The sequence below is a fragment of the Lissotriton vulgaris genome, chromosome 1_1 (assembly GCF_964263255.1).
Source record: "Lissotriton vulgaris chromosome 1_1, aLisVul1.2, whole genome shotgun sequence".
NCBI lineage: Eukaryota > Metazoa > Chordata > Amphibia > Caudata > Salamandridae > Lissotriton > Lissotriton vulgaris.
The window spans coordinates 874,183,134-874,207,596 of NC_141685.1; the positions used below are offsets into that span (position 1 = coordinate 874,183,134).

General features: G+C 43.7%; 1 protein-coding gene across 1 annotated transcript in view; it reads right to left on the reverse strand.

Annotated features, from left to right (window-relative positions):
* L3MBTL2 (L3MBTL histone methyl-lysine binding protein 2) overlaps nt 1-24,463 on the reverse strand; it is a 329,605-nt gene that overhangs the window by 192,984 nt on the left and 112,158 nt on the right. The window contains exon 6 of the mRNA XM_086958249.1: nt 13,653-13,770. Within this exon, the coding sequence (XP_086814375.1) occupies nt 13,653-13,770 (118 nt within the window). The remainder of the gene's footprint in view (nt 1-13,652; nt 13,771-24,463) is intronic.

A 24,463-nucleotide genomic window follows, 5' to 3' on the forward strand; every position in this document is an offset into this window, starting at 1 on the left:
GGTTATTCTTGACCCAGCTTCGTCTTTGGCCGTTGTTAATTGAAACCGAAATGTCATCTTTGTAGGGATTTAACCAGCTGTTATTTGTAAGCCGGGATGCTACAGAATAATGTTGTTTGACTCAATAGCGTTCTGGTGTCGAATCGGTTTCCACCTTTACAGGGGCCACGTCGAATCCTAGTTTATGAAGGGTCTCTTTTTCTTTATATATTATTGCTGGGATGACTGGTGACCAAAATTCTGCAACAGCTAATGTAATTTTGTTTTCATCTGGGAAGGTGACTAATTTTATGTCATTTCTTGCAAGCGCTTGTAGGGGTTGTATCCGTTGAAGCAAATTTATTATTCTTTCCCTATTTAGGGGGTCCCTGCCCGAGGGAAAGAGATCTGTAATTTCCACTCCACAGTTATAATTTACCTGTGATTTGGCAGGCACATCCCTCATCAATGGGGTTTGTTGTTGGGTTTCCTTTTGCGTCTTTAGTTCTTTATCTATAATCCTAGGGACAAATATTGGGGTAATAGGATTTAGAGGTAGGGAAAGCACTGCTTGCACCTTTGAGGTCGTATACTGTTGCCTTTGCTCCGTCGAGTTATTACCTGTCTGATGTTCGTTTGTTTTTGCATTGATAATTGGTGTTTCTGGGAATCGTGGTTTTCGTTCCTTTTGTTTTTCAATCCTTCTATTTTTTCTTCTTCTTTTCTTTATCCGCTTACGGCCGTTGACATTTGTTCTCCTGATTTTTGTGGTCGCTGGATACGGAGATGCGTCTATTGATGTATTTTTTGGAATTTCTACTCTAACTTGATTTGTCGCATTTAGCTCTTTTGATAGGTTTTTTGTTTTTGTTTTATTAAATATTGGATAGTAAATTTTAGACTGTACCACCGATTTGAACTCCTTTTGCTCCCTGAAGAGTTTTCTCAATGAATATGTTTGATTATACTTGTTCTTTTCTTTTTTCCTTTTTGTTTACTTTGACCAGTTTGTGAAGCCGTGTCGACCTTTATTGAGTGGGGTGCTGTTGTCAGTTTTGGCGCTTGTGTGGTAAGCCCTTTGTCCCCTATTACTCGTTTTTCGTCTTCACTGTCTATTGGCAGTTTTAATTGTTATTTATTCCTTTTTCTTTTCCACCATATGTTTTAAGATTCCTATTTGGGTATCTAACGTCTGGTCTGTATTTTCCAGGATGCTCCCTAAATGAGAAAGGACTGATTCTAGGATTCTTTCTAGATTAAGCAGTACCTTGGATACTGTAGTTTGATCAGTGGAGTGATCTATAGGTTTTTGCGTGAGGAAATTCGGAGTTCGCGAAAGAGAAATTTCAGAATCTGGCTGTTTTCGTGGGGTACTGTTCAGGATTTCCTTTTGATGTGCCCTACTGAAGACTAGATCTTTTAGGCTTAAGTCGGGGCAGGTTATATCGAATTCCAGATGTTCTTGGCTTTCTTGGTCATTGGATTTTTGTAGTTTTATAATTGTGCTGTTAGTATTTGATTGGGGCCAATTTTGATTGTTTGAAGCTTCTTCTTGCCCTGTTTTGTTAATTGTTTCCAAGATTTGTTTTTTCCTTCCTCTTTTGTTTGGATAGTTTGAGTTTGTTCAATTTCTTCTTGTCCTGTATTGCTAATGGTCTCCAGGTATTCCTTTTTTCCTTCTTTTGTTTTTATTTGGTTGTTTTTATTTTGCCCTGGATCCTTCGTGCTCTGGTTTGAAAAGTATTTGAGAATTCCATTAGGCGAATCGGTAGAGAGAGGACGGACGATTTTTCCAGCACTCCTTCTTATTGCTTGGTCTGTTCCTACTCTTTTCATAAATATTGTTCGTGATCTCAGCTTTTTGTATGCCATGGTGCAATATACTGACTAGCAGTGTCTTATACACTATGGGAAAGTTTTAATTTCCAAGAGAGCGGGGTAGGACCTCGAACGACTTTCCAAGCTCTCCCTCCCAACCTTACACCTCCTGCCACCTCCAATAGTGTATACAAGAATTTTTTATGAGGGAAATCCTGATCATAAGGACGAAATAAGTTCCCTGTTTCCCGCTTCCTGGTCCAGCTCTGATGGCCTGCCCACCTCGGGCCGACGTGATCGGCGCCGCTTGACACGCACCACACTGGAACTTATACTTCTGCTAGAGGTCTGGGGTCAGAAACAGATACAGAGTAGGTATGGATGAAAGGTTTAGAAAATGTTCCGATATGGGAAGGCGATTTGCAGACAGTGTCCCTGTGGTAGCAGACAGGCAAGGGGGGCAGGGAGGGTGCAGTAAGAGGGCGGTGAGAGGGCTGTGAGATGGCTGGAAGCAAACCCTTGGAAGCAGCTAGTAGTGAGCGGAGCGCTCTGGGGGACCTTCAGGCATGATCGGACCTAGTCAGATCTGCCTGGGTCAGACCCCCGGGCTCTTACTTAGCGGCTGCCTCTATCGGCAGCCACGCTCTGATATTTAACCAGATTGGCAGAAATTGTTGTAGTCGTCCCCCGACCGGTGTTATATGGTCTGGGGGTAGTGCCAAGAAGTCACTGTTTGGTGTTAGTGGAGAATCTATTTGCATTTCCTCCACGACCCCTACCTTTGGTGTTATTGCCTCTGTATCCACCCTTGTTTGTGTTTTTGTTGTATGTGGATTGCGTGTTACTTTTGTAGCTGGAGGATTGCTGCGATGTATTACTTTGCGCTCCTCCTCTATAATTGGAGCAACGAAAGGAGCCCCGGTGTTGTTGGGACTGGAGAGCTCCCATGGACTTTGCTGTTTCCGCATCCTTTTTCATTTTGTCCAGAATTGAGTCAACTGCTGGACCAAATAAAAAGTCTGGGTTGACGGGCTGATTAAGAATTGTGGATTGAACTTCATTCTTAAAGCCCGATATGCAGAGCCCTGCATGTTGCCTTAGCAGCACGCTTGTATTGATGGATCTGGCCGCTGTATCTGCCGCGTCTAGGGCACATTTAATTGAGGCATTGGTGATGAGCTTTCCCTCCTGTATGAGTTCATCTGTCTGTTTGTAAGGATCAGGTAAGTGCTGGAGAATTTCTTCTAAGCTGTGGTAGTGTGCCCTGTCATATCTGGCCAGCAAGGCCTGTGTATTGGCAATTCTCCATGAGTTTGCTGCTTGAGCTGCTACGCTCTTGCCTGATGCCTCAAAGATCTTGGACTCTTTGTCCGGAGGAGCAGCCTCTCCGGTAGTTTGGGAATTAGCCATTTTACGTGCGTTGGATACCACTAGGGAGTCTAGGGGTAGCTGGCCCTTGATGTATGTAGGATCTATAGGTGCAGACCTATATTTCTTTTCAATTCTAGGGTTTATGACCCGTGCCCTAGCAGTGTCCTTAAAAATGTCATGTGCGTGTTTTAAGACGCCCTTCAACATGGGGAGTGTTTTTACATGTCTCTCAGATTTTGTTCGTGTATCAAAGAGAAAGTCTTCTTCAATAGCATCAGAGTGCATATCTACATTATGGTAGGTAGCTGCTCTATCAAGTAAAGAATTAAAGGCCACTGTATCTTCTGTGGGTGATGGCTTAGTTCGGTAAACTGCAGGTTCTGTAATGGGCAGAGTCCCTTCATTGTCTGGTTCTCCTCCTACACCCCATGACTTTAGGTTGGGGTCTCCAGTTGGGTTTTGTGGATAACCAAACCCCACATCTGCATCCTGGTCTTCATCTGGGTTGTAGTCAGGTGATGTTGGGGTATATGGGGTTGTAGGCATAGCTGGAGTGATAGGTTCAAAAGTATTGGAGAGGTAGCACAGTCTCTTTTCGTTTTGAGTGGTATTCTAGGAAAGTCTTCTATTGGCAGAGGCCTTTTCTTTTTGTGTAAACAGTCACTTTACCAGTTTCTTAGTTAATATACAGTTTTGACTGGTCTTCGGTGGAGGGGTCTGGGTGAATAAGCTCGTCCTCCACAGTTTTTGGCCTTGGTGCAGTAGCCTTTTGTTTGACTGTTTTTATTGTTGTTGGATTGGATTTTGATGTTTGTAGACAGATTTTGTCGGTTGAACGTCTTTGGCTGGCTTTACCACTTTTTTCGGATCGAGCGGTTTATTTGGTTTGACAGTCTCTTTAGGTGTTTTCTGTGTTTGTGGTTTTGGCTCGATGCCTTTTTTTGGTTCGAGCTGCTTCGGCTCGAACGATTTATTTAGGTCCACTCTAGATTTAACTTTCGGTTCGACGTTAGTTTTGGGCGTAGGCCTTTTACTTTCGTTGACTGTTTTTATCCCCTTGTCGATATTTGAGACTCCTTTGCTCGATTCGACGGGCTTTGTCTTTGGGGTCGATTCGATGAGCTTTTGCTTTGGCATCGAATTGACGTTTTTTGGCCGCGATGTTGACTCGACGGCTTTAGGCTTTCGGCTCGACTAGACAGCTTTAATCTTTGATGACGACTCGACGGTCTTTGGCTTCGAAGGCTGTGTTGGGACTACAGCCTTCGGCTCGACCACCTTTGACTTCATTACTTTCGGTTCAACTACTTTTGGTCCGAAGACGGTGTTGTCGGCGAGTTTCGGTTTCGATGGAACCGGTGCAGTATGGCGTGTCTCAGAGAGCTCTTTGAATATGTTCTTAGCCGGGCGGTATGGCGGGGTGTAGAACTAGAATGTTGATCTTGGCTAAGGCCTGCTGGCGATGCCTCAACCGGAGTCTCTGATATCGGTATAGTGTCTATATGGGGCTGTATACTCACTGTTCGCCCCTCGTCGTCATCGGAGTCGTCTTCAACAGCTACGATGTCTTGATCGTATTCCTCGAGATCGACGATTTGGTCCTCCTCTTCGAGGTAATCTTCGGAGTTGTGCTCCGAGTATTGGTTTTTGTCTTGATCCGAGTCTTCGGCGCTAGCTAGTTCTTCCTCATCGTTGAAGATATTATCGGGCTCTGGCGCCGAACGCTGCATTTCTTGCCTCACCGCCCGTCGATTCCGGATAGTCTTTTTAGACCGGAACTGGGCACAGGCCAAGAAACTAACAGCCAGATTCATCATTGTCCGGTTTTGCGAGTCCTTAATAGCGATTATTAAGGAATCGCTGTTAAGAACTTGCAAAACGGGATTCATGTAGGAATCGCAAAATAAATTGCGATTCCTACAGCTTATTAATTTGCAATTAGCAATTTGCTAATCACAAATTAGGATGCGATTTCAAGGGTGCCAGGGGTGTCCAATGGACACCCTGCAGCACCCATGAAAAGAAAATGTAGACTGATGTTGCGCACACACATCCAAAGGACATGTGTGTGTGTAACATACAACTTAGAAAAATGCACTAAAGTGCATTTTTCTAGGTTTTCGCTATTTACCACGAAGTCAGACTTTGCGGTAAATAGCTGCCAAAAATTGCGAATTCGCAAATTAAAAATGGTTAATGAATTGCATTTAAGGAATCTCAAATAGAGATTCCTTAAATGCAAATCCTTGCAATTTTACTATTTTGCTATTAGCGATTTTTGTATTTGGGGTGATGAATCCCAAATGCAAAAATTGCGCTCGCAAAGGGCCAGATTCTCAGACTGGTATGCGGGTGGCTGTTCCGACCTGGCATATCGGGTGGAATTGGCAGAGACGGACTTCCCTCACATCCAGGCCTTCCTCTATGGCTGTCCGATTCCACGTACCTTAGCCCCCATTACCAGAGGGGTCCTGCAGGCCTGGCGTACTTCCCTCCGCCACACGGGATGGGACCGCACCCGGACACTGCCTCCGGGAGGTATCGTCCCTGGACGGGTTCCGACGTTGGGATCTCATTGGGGTGTCGGTGCTAGGAGACGTATGGGTGGGGTATCATATTAGAGTCTTTGCTGACTTACAACAGTCACGCCCTTCCCCACGCCCAACACTTCCGCTACCACCAGCTGCGTCACGCCATCCACGCACACTTCCCCGCACCGACTACCCCCCCAGAACTCAGCCCATTGGAGGCCCAGGTAATTATGGGAGACCTGGGGAGGGAGTGGGGGGAGGGGAGTGTCCCGGATCTACCGAGCTCTAATCAATAATAGCCCCGCGTCCCTTGATCACTTGCGTGCCCGATGGGAGGGGTGGGTGGGACCCCTGTAAGAGGCTGTCTGGAGGGATGCCCTGATGGCCCCACGTACCCAGACCACGTCCTCCAAGTTGCGGCCGGTGCAGACATATTACCTGCACACATCCTACCTCATCCCGGAGAGGCTCTTTCGAGCCCGCTTGAGAGTTTCCCCCGATTGCCCCAGATGTGGAAGCATCCTCGCCGATTTCTTTCATATGGTGTGGGTCGGTCCGGGACTGGGGAAAGTTTGGAGGTAAGTGGAGAGGGAGCTAAAACAAGCCCTGGGCTGGGAGGTTCCCCACGACCCACTTCGGATGCTCCTGGGGATATTCGATGGACTAGATGGTAATAGATCGGACAAGCGCCTGCTGGGGACTGCGGTGGCCGTGGTTAAGCGGGACATCGCACGTCACTGTCTGCGAGACTCCGTCCCACGGTGAAGGGCTGGAGGAGAGGGGTGGACTGGTGCGGAGCCCAGTAGGAGGCCCTTTGCGAATCCCGGGGTTCACCGGAGCAATTCTCCAAAGTTTGGGGGAAATGGTTCAATTTGCTGCCACCATGAACATGGATACTTGCTTGGTTTTTTGCTCACACCAAATGTATGTGCTATCGGACTGGATGAATTTTTACCTTTTAACGACCTCTGCTGATTTTCTCCCACTGTGTCTATTAATTGCTGAGCTGGTTCCAATGGCTTTTCCCTATTGTTTTGAAAATGTCAATAAAATTGATTATCAAAAAAAATATATACCTGAAGGCGCACAGGGGCTTCTAAATTCCTATCTTACTATCTAGCTTCAGGTAATACCTTTTCTTAATTGCTTTCAAAGATTAATCAATAGGCTCAAACACTGCTATGTCAGAGCCCCATCACATCAATCCCTAGAGCTAAATACTTATGTTGTTAGTGGCTGGACCTCTCTTACAAACCTCCTTCTCAACAAATTGCCAATCAGGAGGGGCCCGAGAAACCAAATCTCTCAATTCTACATCTCAAAAGCCAAAAGGAAATTAAGAACTGAGAGAAACCGAGCACTCCGTCTATCAAGAAAGAACCCCAGCAATAAATTCAACTTCAATAACTATAAGCAGGCCCAAGCAGCTTTTAGAATTACTACACGAAAGGAAAAACTTGCGGCCTCAAATCAATTCTGGCTGAAGCTCATCTATGAAAGTAAAAATCCTAACCGGAAGCAATTCTGGTCTCTTGTAAATAGGAGCAAATAAAGTATAAGTGGGTACAGCAGTGCAAATATTAGTGAAGCTGTTTGGAGTACGTTTATATCTCTTCACTTTGGGGACACCAATATAAACTAAGCTTGAACCAATTCATACAGCTGATCCTCCCCCCCACTCAGGACTGGAGAGCCAGAGGCTAGCTCGCCCTGTAAAAATTCCATCTGAAGATCTGAGACACAAGGAATCAACGAAAAGGAACGATACCGCACTGACTAGAGCCCACGGTGACTCCTGATGCCTTGAAAAACAAGATCTCGCGCCTCATAACGAAAGCCAGAGCTGAAGGAGCCCCAGGCCCGAAGGGCCTCCCTCAAGCCATGTTCAAATCAGATGTCAGCCTATGGTCAGAATACCTGACCCCCTTGTTTCTCTATTGCAGTCTAAACAACATGGGCCCAGAGTCCTGGCGAGGTGCAATCATTCACCCAATCTACAAAAGTGGGAAGGGAAATGAGCCAAAATATTACCGAATGGTTGCACTTCTCGACGTGGAGTCTAAGTACTATGCAAATATTCTATTGGAGGAGCTACAGGCCTGAGCCGAAACAACTGTGCGCCTTCCTTTTAATCAGACGGGCTTTGTGGCTAACACCGGTACTACAAACAATCTGTTAACGCTAACATTCTTGATGGAGAAAGCAACAGTCCAACAAATCCAGCTGCACTGTTGCTTTGTAGACTTCAAAGCGGCCTTCAATCATGTGCCCTGGGGTCTGTTATGGCAGAAACTAAAATCGTGGGACATACCCCAGCCTCTTCTTCAAGCAATAATCCAAGTCCACATGGAAACATGGATAAGAATCAAGCTGGGTGAAGGATCCCACGTCTCCAAGAAGATTTGAACCGAAACAGGTGTCAAACAAGGTTGTGTATTGGCCCCTCTCCTTTTTAATTTGTTTATATCTGACCTTTCTCCAGTACTCGACAGTGTAAACTGCCACCCTCCTCAACTAGATGGGACCCGTATCACCAATTTGCTTTACGCCAATGACTTGGTGTTTTTAAGCCACACAAAAGTGGGTCTCTAGAGGCTACTGGATGAACTGCTACCTTACACAACAAGAAACCATCCAGAGCGTAACCTGTCAAAAACCATCTTTTGGGAAGTAAAAAAAGGTCAATAGAAAGGTGGTACGTCAACAAAACAAAGCTAGAATCAACCCCCAGTTATAAATACTTGGGCATCTTATTGACACGAGGGGTACCTTTATCAAGCATTGAAAACTAAAGCCCTGTTAGAAGTAGCCGCTGCAAAATCAGCAAAACTGCTACTAGGTCCCAGCCTAACTCCCATACTGAAAGTAATGAAGGCTACAGTAATCAACTCCCTGACGTACGGACACGAGATCACCAAGGGCACAACCAGTACATTAATAAACAAGGTAACAACAAAAAATTTTAAAAGAGCCTTTCCGTTGTCAAGATCTACCTCGCCAGCCCAAGTGAGACTCGAACTGAGACTTCAAGATCATCATGGAGTGAGTCAGGCGCATATATAAAACTATGTCACAGCCTGCGCTGTACCCGGGAGCGTTCCTTGGAGGCCCTACTATGGCAGGAAATACAGAAAAATAAGACCAGCCATAAGCATTGGAACTCCTGGATTGCAGTAAACAGATACGAGGTGTAAAAGACTTCTGGGAAACAAACCCATATCACCCGGTGTTAAAGACTGCCATTAAAAAAACGTTAGATTGTGGTCCTTTCACTCGGACAGGGCAATATTGTCAAAGAGGAGACACGCTTGAGCTGTAATCGTTAATTTTAAAGTGGGTGTTCAGCCACTCTACCTATCAAGCACATATGCACTTTATTGGAAACATATGTTTTCAGCCTTGAGGATGGGTGACTGGCCCTTTCTGAAGAATCTTCCCGAATGGCGCCGGCCAGGTAGTAGCACTGAATGCAGGTTGTGTGGCTATCATTCTGAAAAAATGGAACACATCATCTGTGCATGCCCAGCACTGCTCACGGCCTGACGGCCACTGCTGCAATGTATTACATTGGGAGTTCGATCTAGCCGCCAAACAATAATGCCCGCTCTTAACCCTGACAACACCAAGCTAAACATTGGGCTTACGAAATTCGTCCACAAAGCGTCAAAACTATTGGAAGCCACAATCACATCCAAATCCTCCTCTTCACAGCATGGCGACTGAGTTAATCGACTCAACAATCAAATCAGAGACTACAAGAAATCCAGAGAAATGTCCTTCATCAGAACATGATTAGCCCATAATGGTCCCCCTAATTTTGAGTAATTTTAAATCCACATTTTTAACATTCATCACTGTTATTTCTATTGTTCAATTTAGTCATGTTTCAAATTGTAAATGTTTTTTTTAAACCAATCAATAAAGAGTGTATTATCAGCAATTATCAGCACTGCTATGTCAGAGTCGCAATCAACCCCATTAATTGGCCAGTTCTTAAGCAACAGCATGTTAAAAAAAATTTAAAGGATTGGAGAACTCTCAGAAGCAATATGATGTGGACATGCAGTCAAGCTGTTGCAAACCTGGAAGTCGCATAAACCGGAGAGGTTCCCTAATCCGATGTGTAACTGTAAGACTAACTCCAAATTGTATTATTTTTAAATTTTATATGAAGGATTCAACTAACTCCATGTAAATAGTTTCTTGACATTACTGCAAATGCACAGATCCGAGTGACTGCAGGTAAAAGTAATGTCAGTTCAAAGAAATAATGGGTGGAAGGAATGGATTCACAGTACAAAGAGAATACTAATGGATGGCAGACTACTTTGTGCAGGGAAGTCTTTTACTAGCTTTAAGTATTGGGAAGGCACCAAGCATTTCAAGTGGGGCTGTAAAGGCTCAGACCATGTTTTGATCAAAAACCGAATAATGGGATAAAGTTGCAAACTTCAATATTGGGTAACGCATCTTTTTAGAATGATGCAGCAACTGTGCATGCAGATATAAACGCTTAGGCAAGTAGGCATACCTATTGGGAAAAAACACATTACAGGAACTTAAGCAATACTTGACTAGAGCCTATCATTTCACATCCTCCACATATCTTAGGATGGAAATACGCATGCATGTTTAACTGGGCAGAGTTCATCTCTTCCCCAGTCCTGTGACTAGAGGGACCAAGACAAGCATACTTTTGACTTCTCCACAGCAAAAGTCTATTTTGAAGAGATACGATTTGTGCTTTGCATGCTGCCAACATGTTCTGCTCTCGTTTGCTCGAGATAACTAAAGCTAACGCACACTAGCAATCCATAGGCTTCACTTTGAATGTTGACAGACTCAAAACATCCACCTGGCTGCCAAAAGCTTGCTTCTCTCATGGACCAGGGCTGACTACAAACAGTCAAAATGAGAAATAAACAAAGACGTAGAAAACGAAGGTTGGTCAAAACTTTTATACGACTCCAAAAGAAACAATAGTGCCCGCTTCTGGCAAACAGTAAACAAGATCCTACGCCCAGACCATAAGGACCTCGGTTCACACATTGGGGGAAATGAGTGGATCAACTACCTCAGCAGTCATTTCAACGACCCCATGGGACTGACAGGGGCACAAAGAATCACAAACGCAGAGCAAGCACCCGTAACGACCATGGCAACGCCGACAATTTTGGGAGATCAATTCCAACTCAGTGTTACCCCGGTACCATCTGCGGCCCAGCAAATTGCACTAATAAAAAAACAGATTTGTAAGGGCAGGAAAGAAGGTGCTCCAGGCCCTAATGGCATCCCGCCAGCCTTGTTCAAGGAGAAAGACACAGAATGGGCCACCACACTATAACCTTTATTCACAGAAGTCAGACTCCTAAACAGAATCCCAGATTCCTGGAGAGGGTCGACAATTGTCCCCATACACAAAAAGGGAGACAAAATGGTCCCGGATAACTATCGTCTAATAGCCCTACTGGACAATGAGGCCAAATACTTTGCGGGTATAATCTTAGAGGAGATTGTGCCATGGGCGGATTCAAAGCAGATAATACCATGGAACCAGATGGGTTTCCGGAAAAAAAGGAACAACCACCAACATCCTGGCTATCTCGCTGATAATTGACGGAGCTAAATTAAAAAAAATGCTGCTGCACTTGTGCTACATCGATTTCAGCGCACCCTTTGATAACATTGAGAGAGGCATGCTGTGGCGGAAACTCACACAATGGGGCCTACCTCAACCGCTTCTAAATATGCTGAAGTTACTTCACTATGACACCTGGGCGCAGGTGAAGCTGGGAAGCAGGACCCATCTGTCTTCTAAAGTCAGCACGACTAAAGGGCTAAAACAAGGGTGTGTGCTGGCCCCGACTTTGTTTAAACTTTTTATGGCAGACCTATCAGGCCGACTTGACATATGCAACTCCCACTCTCCGAGGCTGGGAGGAAAAACCCTAAGTAATCTATTATACGCGGATGACGTGGTACTACTTAGCCACACACACATTGGCCTCCAGAAACTGATGATCGAAATGCACAGCTACGCAATGGAAAATAACCTAAAAATCAATCTAAGCAAAACGCGTACGATGTCGATCAATACCAAGAACAAATATCAGAAGCCCTGGACTCTGGGCGGCCAAAAAATAGAGTCTTCACGCGAATATAAATACTTGGGGCTCATCTTCGACACCGACGGCTCATTTATCCGGCAGATGGAGGAAACCAAAAGAAGAGGGTCCTTGATCGCCTTCACACTGAAAAATCTTGCAAACCAACTAGCAGGGCCAACCCTGACACCATACTTAAAAGTCATTCAGGCCAAATTGCTCCTCTCAATTTCCTACGGCAGCGAGGCACTACGAGGTAGAGACTCCAGGAACCTAGATACCATCCAGGTAAAAGCATATAGAACTCTGTTCTCACTTCAGTCTTACACCTCGCCTGCCCAAATAAGGCTGGAGTTCGGCCTAACAAAACAAGACATTGCAAGACAAGGAGCCTATATTATCTGCTGCCACAAACTACGCTCTGCCTCCAACGACACCTTAAACGGGATTCTGTGGCAAGACATACAAAGCAGGGACGTATCTCAAGCACGCTCCTACCTGAAGGCAGCATTGGGGGCTGTCAAGGCTTCCTCACTCTGGGCCATGCAACTGGGGCACAACCCGTTTAAAAAAGCGGTTTGGAAAAAATGTAAAAACTCTTTCCCTAATAGAGGACAAGACCGCCTTTCCTAAAAGAAACCATGCGTGGATGACACTGAACACGTATAAATCCCTTAGACCACAACTTTACTTCAGCCAGGGCTACCCAAAAATCACTAAACTGAAGTTTTTGAAATACAGACTGGGGATCTTGCCTACCAGAGAGCATCAACCACCATGGCTAAGGAGCAATAGCCATGAAGTCTGTCCGCTCTGCAATCTAGCAACGGGTGACATACTTCACATGACCTGTCTTTGCGAAGAACCCCGACAAGCCCGCCGACAGCTACTAAGGGACCAGTTCAAGCAGTTAGGGACCAGAACGCGCAGGCAGGCTGTGCTTGCATGCTTGAACCCTGCGAACACAAAACTGAACTGCAGATATGTTAAGTATCTCACCACGATAGAGCAAAGATTATCCAATCTACAACCTGCGGCAAGCACTGGTTCCGGCACCTAACGGTCGAACTTTGGGCCTAGGAAAAACTGAAAGACAGATTCTTTCGGTCCCTTACCGCACGGACATTGATAACGACAATTATACAGACTTTTTTTATCACATTTTAAAAACTTGTTTAAATGTAATGATTGTACTGGTTTTAATTAACTATACATAATAAAATTTATCTTATCTTTATCTTATCATGGACCAGGGGAATCATTTTTGCCTTTTAGTGAAGAGCAACTACAATGCACACGGATTGCCTTTTTCGTAAGAGGGATATTAAGAGAGTCACCAGTGTGTTCATGAAATGCTACTGAAAAGGTCTCTGTTGTATAAAATAGGAGGTACCAGAGTAAAAGGTCACATTTATTTATGAACTTAGAGTTAGGAACACAGAAAACAATTACCAAATGGCCATTATCTATTGGGCAGAACAAAAAACATGCATTGAATATTGTTTTGTGAACCTAATGAACTACTGTTTTTTCCACTGCATATAATAAAGAGATCAGCACCTAATACAGGGCTGTTAAGGCCAAGACTTCCGAGCATTCCACCTTCCCTACACCCTGAACCACATGAATTCCACTACCTAGAGAATTCCAACATGACTAGAACTTGCAAACAAATAACCCCATGCACAGTATATGGACAGGCTCACTTAGCACACCATACCCTGTGAAGACCTTCAAGACTAAGCATCTGTAACTGGAAAAGTCAATGACTCAACCCTTACCACTTTCCACTCTCAAGTGTACTCCTTCAGTGAAGAATTTAATTCCAAGAAAACCATGGCCTCCTCACCTGCGATCTGTACGACTGAGGCAATCCAGTACACGCGGCTGGGCATGGAGGCATCAGTATTCAGACTCTCCACCTTCATACCTTTTACCACGTCGTCCCAGTAATCGGAGAGTGGCACCTGAAATCATGCAGCAAATATGACATTGGACACATTGACTTCTCAGCCATAAGCATTGAGCAGCACCGAGAACAGGCAGATGTGAAGCACAAAGTGCTATATAAAAAAAAAAATTCTCATCAGCTGCTGACACCACCAATCAGAACCATGAGAAACAGGAAACAACTACGGAACATGTAGCTACCATACATAACACTTATGCCACCATCGAAAAGAAGGATTACTAAGGCAGAATTTTGGAAGGTGGAACTACGGAAGCAAGTCAATGTACACATTAGCAGCATCAAGCAGGCTGAACTTGACAAAGATTTAAGGTACCCATATGCGAGGAGTCATACACAATTCCTTATTGCAACAAGAAGAGAACCTATCTGTTGTTTCTGCAAGTGGAGGACCTTTACGTTGTTTCGGCAAATCATTTCAAAGCAGAGTGTATAGCATTCATGGTGACTGAGACAGTGTTTACTCTTTTGAGTTACAACTGCTCTCATACTACTTAGTAGCATTCAATCTACATGCTGTGTCTGTAGGCGTTCCTTAAGACTCTGAAAATCCCAAAACACACAAAGAAATTAATCAATACAAGCAATTAGAGAACGAACATTTACTGGGGTTGGAAGTGAAACGCACAACAATTTTCTACTACTGAACATCACAATAAGATGGATTAAGAGCTCAGTCTGCAAACCAGCTCAATGATAAAAAACAGTAGGGCTCTTTGGAGATGGACAGAGGAATTGGAAGTAGAGTGGCTGAAGGTTTTACTGCTGCACTCCATCTAAGGCGGACAATAAGCGGTCATTTGTGAACTAGTTGGTGTCCAGAGTCCAAGAACCAGAGGACCAAAGCGCTCACTCACTGCTGAAAGAAAATTTAAAGTTGCAGACGAAAGCGATCGATGGCTTTATAGATTGTGTCCATCAACTTTTTATTCTCCCTAAAATGGAGGTCAATGAAGACTAGGTACGATGTCAGTGGCCGTGGTAGTGCAAAGAGGTACTATGACCAGCTATAGAGGTGCTGAAAAAAAAAATGAGGAGGCAGATCATTCTTGAAAATGAAGCGGAATATCTACCTGGGAAAGGAAGGGGCAGATTCACATTGAATAGGAGAGGTCTTTTTGGATGGGGTGGGCAGAACAGACTGGGAAAGGGAATGGCAAAACAATTTCAGAATAAAAGGGGCAGATCTGCTTTCTCAAAGGGTCTGCATGGTGCATCGGATGGAGCAGCAGACCGGAAAACTTCACCCAACAATAGGCTGTTTGACGCCACTGTGGTGTAACCACAAAGCCTGGAAGGACTTTCAAGACAATACAATACTTGGCTGAACAGCAGGTAATTAAATCTCATGCTGACAGGGACAGGTCCTTCTTGAATAGGAAGAGGAAGATCCATCAGAATGTTTGCACATTAAATAAATACACACTTAGAAAGCCCTTTGGTGAGAGAGTAAGTAAAAAAGAAAGGAATGTAGACCCTGGCAGCTAGACAATTTTACCAATGTGTACGAAGCAGGACAAGACCATAAAGGCTATATTGTGACCCGTTTTTAACCACAGAGGTGCACTTAGTCCCACTTTAAGCAGGTTGGGTGCATAGCAGAATCCCAAATGTTAACCATTGAAGTATTGCTGGTAGGTTAAAATGACCACCAGATGATGCTCAACACTGTTGAATATAATCTAGAACAATAACACCCATAAGGAAAACAAGGTTCAGGGAGTCTCAGAAGGGTTTATTAGTGTATCACTGGTATGAGATGCAATTTACACCAGGGACAGCAGTCGAGGCCAGCAGCTCAGGAGACCGATGCTGTGATTCAGGGTGAGAAGTGAAAGAGAGCAAAGAGAGGTTGAGCAGGACTTGTCTATGTGTCCTCTCTGGTATACATTTATCAAAGGTGTTTGAGGTTACTTCCGTACCAGGGCCACACAAAGGTAAAAACAACTGTCTTTTAGGGGGAGCTAGGTGGCAGCAGTCCATGCGGCTGGACAATTGTTTGTAGCCAGAGGCACGACGGCGCAAGCCAAGAAAGAGATGTTATCTATGGGCCTGGTAACTGGTGATTTCTCCATGGCATAAACCAGCTTAATTAAATTGGCAGGAGGGTGATAATGGTGGTGTACTATTGCCATTGCTAGAAGAATTTCTCGTGCCAGCATAAGCTTATTCACAGATAGCCTGGGAATACCTTCACCAAGTGCCACTTTACTGTTTAAATTCTATGTTCGGGTGGTTTCACAGCGGATGCCTTTTTTGAGAGACTGCTGTGGGTGGACCACTCATTAAAGGCCTTACTCACGGACTTCACTTCAGTATTTCTTCATTTCATATGGTGGCAGGTTTTAATCAACTTGTACTGCAGCTGCTCCCAGCCTGCTTTGATGAAGTGCACAGCACTACAGACTGAGTGTTTACCAAGGGTTTCGGGACCTGATGTGGGCAGTGACAAGGATACACAAGTCATCCTAGCTCCCCACTGGATGACCACTGCCAGTGCCCCTAGCAACCACCCGGCGAGACATGCCTTGCGTGCAGCCATCTTTAGGATCTCCTTGCACCTGAGCCTCGACAGTTGTTATACTCATGACAACCAGTAGTTACGAGCAGTTCCATGATGCTGGGAAACATTTAATCTAAGGCCACCCTTGCGACCACCAAAGAAAGCTGAAGATAATGCTTAAGATGATAGCACTGAAGCATTTGACACACTCATGGTGCATGTTACATGCAGTAATGGAGAGGTTTAATATTTACTTCAGATGTGAGCCAATGAACGGACTGACACATATCTGGCACGAATGAGCGGCTTATCTATGCACCATCATGGATTTATCTTAAATCAAAACATACCTGGCGAACAAGTTACTAAGCTTCTTTAATGCTCTCTCTTGTGAATACTCTAACTGTATATTCCTCACCATGTGAATATTCCCAGGTACCAGACTGGATTCCGAACTCCAAAAGCACTGATCCTGCACACGTGTATGTGGTGCTGTACTTTGTTCTGCCCAAAAAAGTGCCAAATGGAGCCACATATAAGCACCACCTAAGTGTGCCGACATCGGTTTCTTGCTTAGGCTTGGTCGTGCCCTGAGGCACAAAGCTTATCTGCAAATTGAAAGGGCCAGTGTGCAGACTCCTAAATTCGGATCTTTTTAGATGGAAAAGGAGACCAGGTGGCAGTGAAGTACTTGCGGGTAGATAAAGTAGCCACGGTAAAGAGCATTACCAATGGTAAGTAACTTGTTCTTGTGATGGATACTTCTAAGTGCAAGTTTCTAACCTTATGAATAGATACCAAATAAGTACCTTCACAAGGTAGAGGGTCTATGGAATGGTTCAGATCAAAAAGTACTGCAGGCAAATGAACATCTAGACGGACCCGACTGCCTAGGCAATAGTGCTCCGTGAATGTGTGCACTGAGGCCCACATAGCAGCCAGAGAGATATCTAGGACAGGTACCCCACATGATAATGCTGCCATAGCACTATTTGGCACAGGGGGAACAAACCCTCAGCCCTTCTGGAAGCTGCTTCTTAGTTAAAGCGTAGCGGATCTTAATACAGGGAACTATCCACCTTGAGATGGTCTGGATTTGCATTGCTTTGTTTGTCGTTGCTCCCAAGAATTCCACAGAGCTGATAGTCCACCTGATGGTCACTGGTGTAGTGTGGTGCCTATATGGCCCAATAGGCTCTGCGCATTGTAATAATATCCTATAGATTTGACGTAGGACTTAGGTCGACCAGGTCTCTATCGAATATATTAGACTTAAGTGTGAGTGCCAGCTAGCTCAGAGGTCACTAGAAACTCTCTCGAATAAACAAGAAAGGATTCGTTTCTGACAACTGCATAAACATGACAACTTTGTTTCCGCAAGAATAAAACTGATCTTTAGAGTCGTGGAAACAATAGATCGATATTTTACTCAGTAAATCGTGCATGCTTTGTTTCATCAGAGGTGCAGAGAAATAGAGAGACGGGCGTTTTCAATAAAAGGGTTTATTGAACAGTTTTCTTTCTAAAGCAAGTAATGTGCACGGCTACAATCGTAATACTGGTTGCAAAGTATAATGCGTACAGTAAGAAGAGTATAAAATAATACTGTAAAAGCATTGTATGGTTCCTAGACCATGAATGAATACATATATAAATAACAAAGGCTAAAAAGTACTCAACTGGTGCTTCTAAAATACGCCTACCCCAATGTACCTAACCTAAGTCTAGTACGAGGGAAGAAGTAAGTGAGGTGTAGCATAGGTTTAGTTTTTTTTGCCAAGAATCTAACCAAGATTTCTCTTCGGGTCTAATCAGCTCCGTACCTTGGTTTTAGAATGAAGGAGGTCTGGTATCTCTGTCTCAGGACCTGATTTCCCAACACCCCACGAGGGGTGGTGTTTGGAAACACTGGAGCTGGATTCTCAGCGAGAGAAAGGCAGCCTCTCGATCAGTGAGTCAGCTGGAGGGTCAGCTTCCCACTTGCTGTAGCGAGCTGCATCGGGAAAATAGATAGTCGAGCTGCTCCGAACCACCGTGTGTTTGCTAGGGCAAGTGTAGGCATATTTATACCTTGAAGGGGCCTAGTTTGACTTAAAGTCGGACATAATAACGTCATCAAAGTACCCAAAGGGAATAGTAGTTCTTTGAAAACTCCATGATTTCTAGGACAAATCAATATTCAAGCAAGGGGTTGTCCCTGACTGCTGAAGCAGAGTTTTCCAAGAAATCGTTGTGGCTTTTTAGAACTAGTGGAAGTAGCCATGCCTTTATTTGGACTGGATGGGTTATGTCTAAATATGGTCATGATTTCTATGCCTATATAAGGGCAATGTGATTTATACCTATATAAGGGCATGAATCGGTGAAGTACGCCACTCCACGTTATTATGTTCGATATTACTACATTCTAAGCATCTTTAAACATATCTAAAGCATGATGTGTAAAAATCCCTCCCAAAATACATTGAATGCCTTTGAAATGGCTGTACACGAAAGGTGAGCATTTGTGCTGTACGCATTTAAAAAAGCAATGTTTTCATTCTAAGCATGTAGTGTGTCATGAAAAATGCTTATCAGAATGAATCATAAAATTACATTTATGACATGGCACTTAAGTACAGAAGTAAAGGTCGAGACCATTCCATGACAGAATATATACTGTTTAGGTTGTGGACAAGGTCAAATATTGTCATTTGGAAGGGTTTCAGAGAATTCTTGTCCTCTAAGAATAGTTCTACTTTAAGAAGATTACTTTGTTCCAAAAAAAGGTTTAATTTTGGAAAAGTCAAATTGCAAAAAAATAGAGTTCTAATGTTGGAAGTTTTGTTATGAAAAGTGAAGGTCGAATACAGAGTCCAGTAGAACGCGGTGTGCTAACTTCAAAAGTAATTCGTGTTGTTAGGAGAAAACATCAAATCTTCTAAGCTCGCAAAGAAATAGTCCATCACAGTAGGTGAAAGTTGGACCACTTCATTAAGTAAACCGATAGCACAAAATGTGAAGCATCGCTGTCAGCGTTAGCTGCATTAGCAACGTTCGCCGGAGATGGAGATGGTACCTGTGTGCCTGTCGATCCGCGTATCTCACCAGCAGCAGATTGAGTCTGTGATATCTCAATAAATGCCGTGATCAGGATTGGTAGCCTGCTGAGGACAACACGATGCATTGGCCGTTACTGAACCAAGCAAGGTATCAACATCCGTTGGCAGTGAGGATGGAAGTGTTAGGCAGATGTCCAACAGGCATTCTTCTCCACATAGCAGGCATCGTAGAACAGGTAAGATGCAATCTTGCCAGATTGGTCGGAATGATAGGAACCTCGTGGTATTCAGGTCTCTTAACCGAGCCAGGCCTAAGATCTCTATCTTGCACTCACAACACTTCATTGCCAGGAGAGTGTTCTCTATGATAATCTGGGTATCGCTGATGACTGGACTTGCCATATCGGAGCAGAAGGAACAAGAATAGTATTCCTGCTACAAGTCCCAAAATGAGAGGCAGGCCGCCGAACACAGAGTGCACAAAGTTTGGGAAAATGCCGAGGACTGCTTCAAATGGTGCTAACAGTCCTGAAAAAACGGTCTTAAATACATGTACAATACCACTGGAATCAGACATGTTTAAGATGCGCCAGATCAGGATCAGTATCTGGTCTCTGGCTCCCATCAGTCACCACTCGGAACCGCCCTTCATCATTTGGGGCTCCAAGGACCAACACTGTACCAGATCTTGGTATATTAACAGGAAGAAGTGATCTTCCTGTTAGTCAGTAAGTGTTGGTGTTATGGTTGAGACCATATGTGTTGGTGAAGTAACTGACAGGGTTGGAGAAAAGTGAAGTGTGCAGTGCAAGAAAAAACCAGGAAAAATATGAAGGTGAATAAAATTGGTTTAAGGAGCAAAAATTAATTTAATGAGGTATAACTCCTAGCACCAATATTAAAAAATAGCTCAGACAGGGTGAATTTATAACCTGTCTAGTGGTGTGACGTGGTCGGCATGTTTCAGCAAAACTGGCTACTAGCCTTGCTTTCTTCAGGACCAATTAAATACAGCTACTGCAAACAAAGAAACCCAACGTGATAGATAAGTAAAAAGTAAAATATAGTGTAGGAACGACACAGAAAAGTCACCTGAACCTCCAGGTCATGTCTGTTCCAGATTTCTTCATACACTCAGCGGTGGGCTGATTAGTAAGAAGTATACACCTCACCCCGCCTGGCTGCGGCTCAGGACTGGTGAAGCACCGCTCTGTCCGTCGGTACTTCCTAGCGGCATCTGGAGGTTCAGGTGACTTTTCTGTGTCGTTCCTACACTATATTTTACTTTTTACTTATCTATCACGTTGGGTTTCTTTGTTTGCAGTAGCTGTATTTAATTGGTCCTGAAGAAAGCAAGGCTAGTAGCCAGTTTTGCTGAAACATGTCGACCACGTCACACCACTAGACAGGTTATAAATTCACCCTGTCTGAGCTATTTTTTAATATTGGTGCTAGGAGTTATACCTCATTAAATTAATTTTTGCTCCTTAAACCAATTTTATTCACCTTCATATTTTTCCTGGTTTTTTCTTGCACTGCACACTTCACTTTTCTCCAACCCTGTCAGTTACTTCACCAACACATATGGTCTCAACCATAACACCAACACTTACTGACTAACAGGAAGATCACTTCTTTCTGTTAATATACCAAGATCTGGTACAGTGTTGGTCCTCGGAGCCCCAAATGATGAAGGGCGGTTCCGAGTGGTGACTGATGGGAGCCAGAGACAAGATACTGATCCTGATCTGGCATATTTTATAGCCTTTGCCCCTTAGTCATATGGCCAGTGGGAGCGCTACACCTGTTCTGTCTTTTACAACTAGCCTGTCTCACTTTTTGACCCTCTGATACTCTCTTGTGATTACTGTTAGGTGGGCTTGTATTCAGAGCTGGTCATTAAACTGCCCATGGGTCCCCTTTACTGTATGTGCTTTGGATGTTTAAGATGCGACCTAATATTTCTACGAAATGTACGGGGCAGTTTGTGGATAGAAGGGCATGTATCTCTGCAGAGGACCTTGCAACTTGTAGTTCATATGTCTCTTTGGACGAGGTCAGTGGCACAGTTTTTTGTAAAAGAATGGCTTTCATTCTGCTTAAAGTATCAATTCGAATAGAAGAGATGTTCAGTGAAGGCCATAACGGCGACTCCCCGTCTGTCTTAGCTTTAGGAAACAATACTTGCATACAACAAGTGACCCTGACTGACACAGTTACGAGATAGGCTATTCCTGGCATCATTCCACAACAGCTGTGATCATTCAACATTATATAGCTACCGTTAGAAAGCTGCCTAAAAATGGGATCTATCAGCGCTGCTGGAGAACCTTGCAGTTGGCAGGATAAGTTGTTCGAAGAACCTTCACAGGCTCCATGTAAATTAACACCCTGACATAAATGTGTACCGCTTAGTGCGCTTTTACATTGTGTACTACTAAGAAATACTTATTTTCTCCCACTCCAACATGTGTGTGTGTATGGTAATTCCCAGGTTGACTTTATGTATTCCTTACCCAACCTTTCATACACAGCAACTGGTATATGTTCCAAACAGTATTGAAAATTGAAAGTTTTGACAGGCAGAGGGATTATCCTGTGTAATAACCATTGTGTTGCAGGTTTTTCTGAAACAGTTAAATGGTAATCTTTCCAGTTTTTCAATGCTCAGCACCGTGTAGTCTGCTCCTCTTTGTGCCAGAGTGATGTGCTTATCTGTAAGGTTAAATACAGAAAACAATGACATGGTGTTGATTAGACGCCATGGCACTTATCCAGAACGAAGATTTTGCAACGTCCAGCCTAAAAGCATTATAGAACGTAATTGCGACTGTCCATGCTGTAGCATGAGCAAGTCCTGTTCGATTATGTCTATGGCAGAGGATACTATGCGGTCCAAAGAATAAATTCTGGATGACAGGGTCGTTAACACATTGCCAACTACAGAGAGTGCTTTCTCTAAATTAATATGATCAATTTCACGTATTCTTTCTGCAGTCTCGGCCTGTGTCGCTTTCCAAGCTTCATTATAAATGGGATATATACCTGTGTAAATGAAACATTTATGACGTTGTTTTGCCGGACCTTGTAAGAAGTCCATTAAATCAACGCCATCTTTAAGTAGGGTTAAGTGTTGTTTAACCTTTAAGTGCAGATTTTTGTAGCCACTCTAGGCACAGTTTTCCTACACTGTATGTTGTTACTATCCCTGGATGTTGTCTCTGGACATATCCTGGATCTGGCCTAGTTACTGTAAACCCTTGCGTCTTGTTCAGGAATTGATCTGGACAGATATTTGTGTCTGTGGGCCAGATTAACCATTTTTTCCAACCCAGATAAGTTCTGTTTTTAAGAAAAATAAATTTTATGGCGACCCCTCCCTCTGAAGTGTTTTTACTATCAGGTGTAGGTATGGACGGTTTATTTAAATCTTTTATCTTGGCCAGGCCAAGGCAGGATGTCTGTTGAACAGTGTTCTTTAAAAACATTATTTGTTCAGGGATAATGCAGGCTCGAAATAAAGCTTCTATTACCTGCACCTGCCAGTCTTTTGAGCCCCAGACAGTTTTCGTTTCTAGGTTGTCTCTCCAAAAGTCGAAACCTAATGAGGACAGCTGGGCATAAAAGGGTGCTGAATAAATTTGCTTCTTATTGGTTAACATACTTTTCATTCCTGTCTTATTAACATTTTTAAAGTAAAACGTTTTTGGATTTGAGACATTAAAACCTATGAAGTATAGACATTTATCATAGAATGTTTTTGAGCTACCTTTTGGTGGCGTTGGACAATGTTCCCATTGATTAAAAGTATAAATATTCCTAGGGTTTGCAGATTTGTGCAAGTAATGAGGACTATAGTGATTATAACAGTACATTTGTACATAATCTGATGAACCTTCTAAATATTCATGTTTTGTGAATTTAGCAGACATCTCTAAATCTGGCATCATATTATTAACAGTCTCTAAGTCCCAATCCTCAGAAAATCTGCTGGGTGAAACAAAGTCACTCAAGGAAACCTTGAATTGATGTGGAATCTTTAACAGCTCTACAGGGCTATAGATGTCATAATCAGTTCTGTCCCATGCAATACCCCCAGGTATAGGAATGGCTGTGATGTTCACTGATGTCAAGTCTCTTTGTTCACGATGAGATGGTTTGTGCGGCTTTAGGAGCAAGTTGATGTTCTTACTTGCTGTGTCCATTTTACTATATCTTCCATTTATCAGCATTCCCAAAGTTAAAACAAGAATTATCCAAAGTAGGAGAAAAAGTACGCCTAGCACAATCAAAAGTTAAACCCATGGTGAAACCGGATACATTTTTTCAAGTTGCTGAAAGAGATCTGTTACTTGATCTTTAAAAGTTTTATTTGCTGGCGTCGTTTCAGGCTCACTGGGTATCAACGTTTATGAAATAGCCAGAGGCAGTTCTGTCAATTGTTGGAATTGCAGCAGGATTTTTTTAAATCACTGGGGCTACGGGATTTTTTGCCATATTAGTGTAGTCAGATGCTACATCATTGTAGACAGGAGTGTCTTGACAAACTGATATTTGGGTCTCAAGAGGCACAAGTTCCATAGCTTTATTGCTTATTCCTTTGTTCTGTGCTGCTGAGTCTTCAAATGTTATCAGTCTCTCAGTCTGAACCTCTTGGATAGTAGCAAGATTTGGTCTTCTGCTACATCTTTGGAGTCCACTGGGCCTACTACTTATTATCGGCCACATGATGTGGTTTGACCGGGTCGATGGATACAAACCTGTTCTCCTTTCTTCCAGCAAGGGGCGGCAGTAACACTGTTCTTGATCTGTGGATTGCTAGCAGAGGTACTGGTTTTCTGTAAGAAGGCCCAAATTCCTTCTTATCCGTGATCTTTCCTCTGACCAGATCAGGGGTCTCCAACCGGTCTATCGCGAGCTACCAGTAGCTCGCCGACCCTCTGGGAGTAGCTCGTGCTGCTGTCTAATTATAGAGACGTGATTTAGGCTTTTCATTTTGTATCCCGTCATTCTCTTTTACAGCTATAAGCCCTTGCCCGCCCTCATATGAACCAGCTGTTCTGATTGGCTGAAGGGAGTTTAGCTGGGGCAGGGTGGGCTGGAGAACGTGACGTTTTTCCTCTTAGTAAGCCGCCAACTGTCTTTCC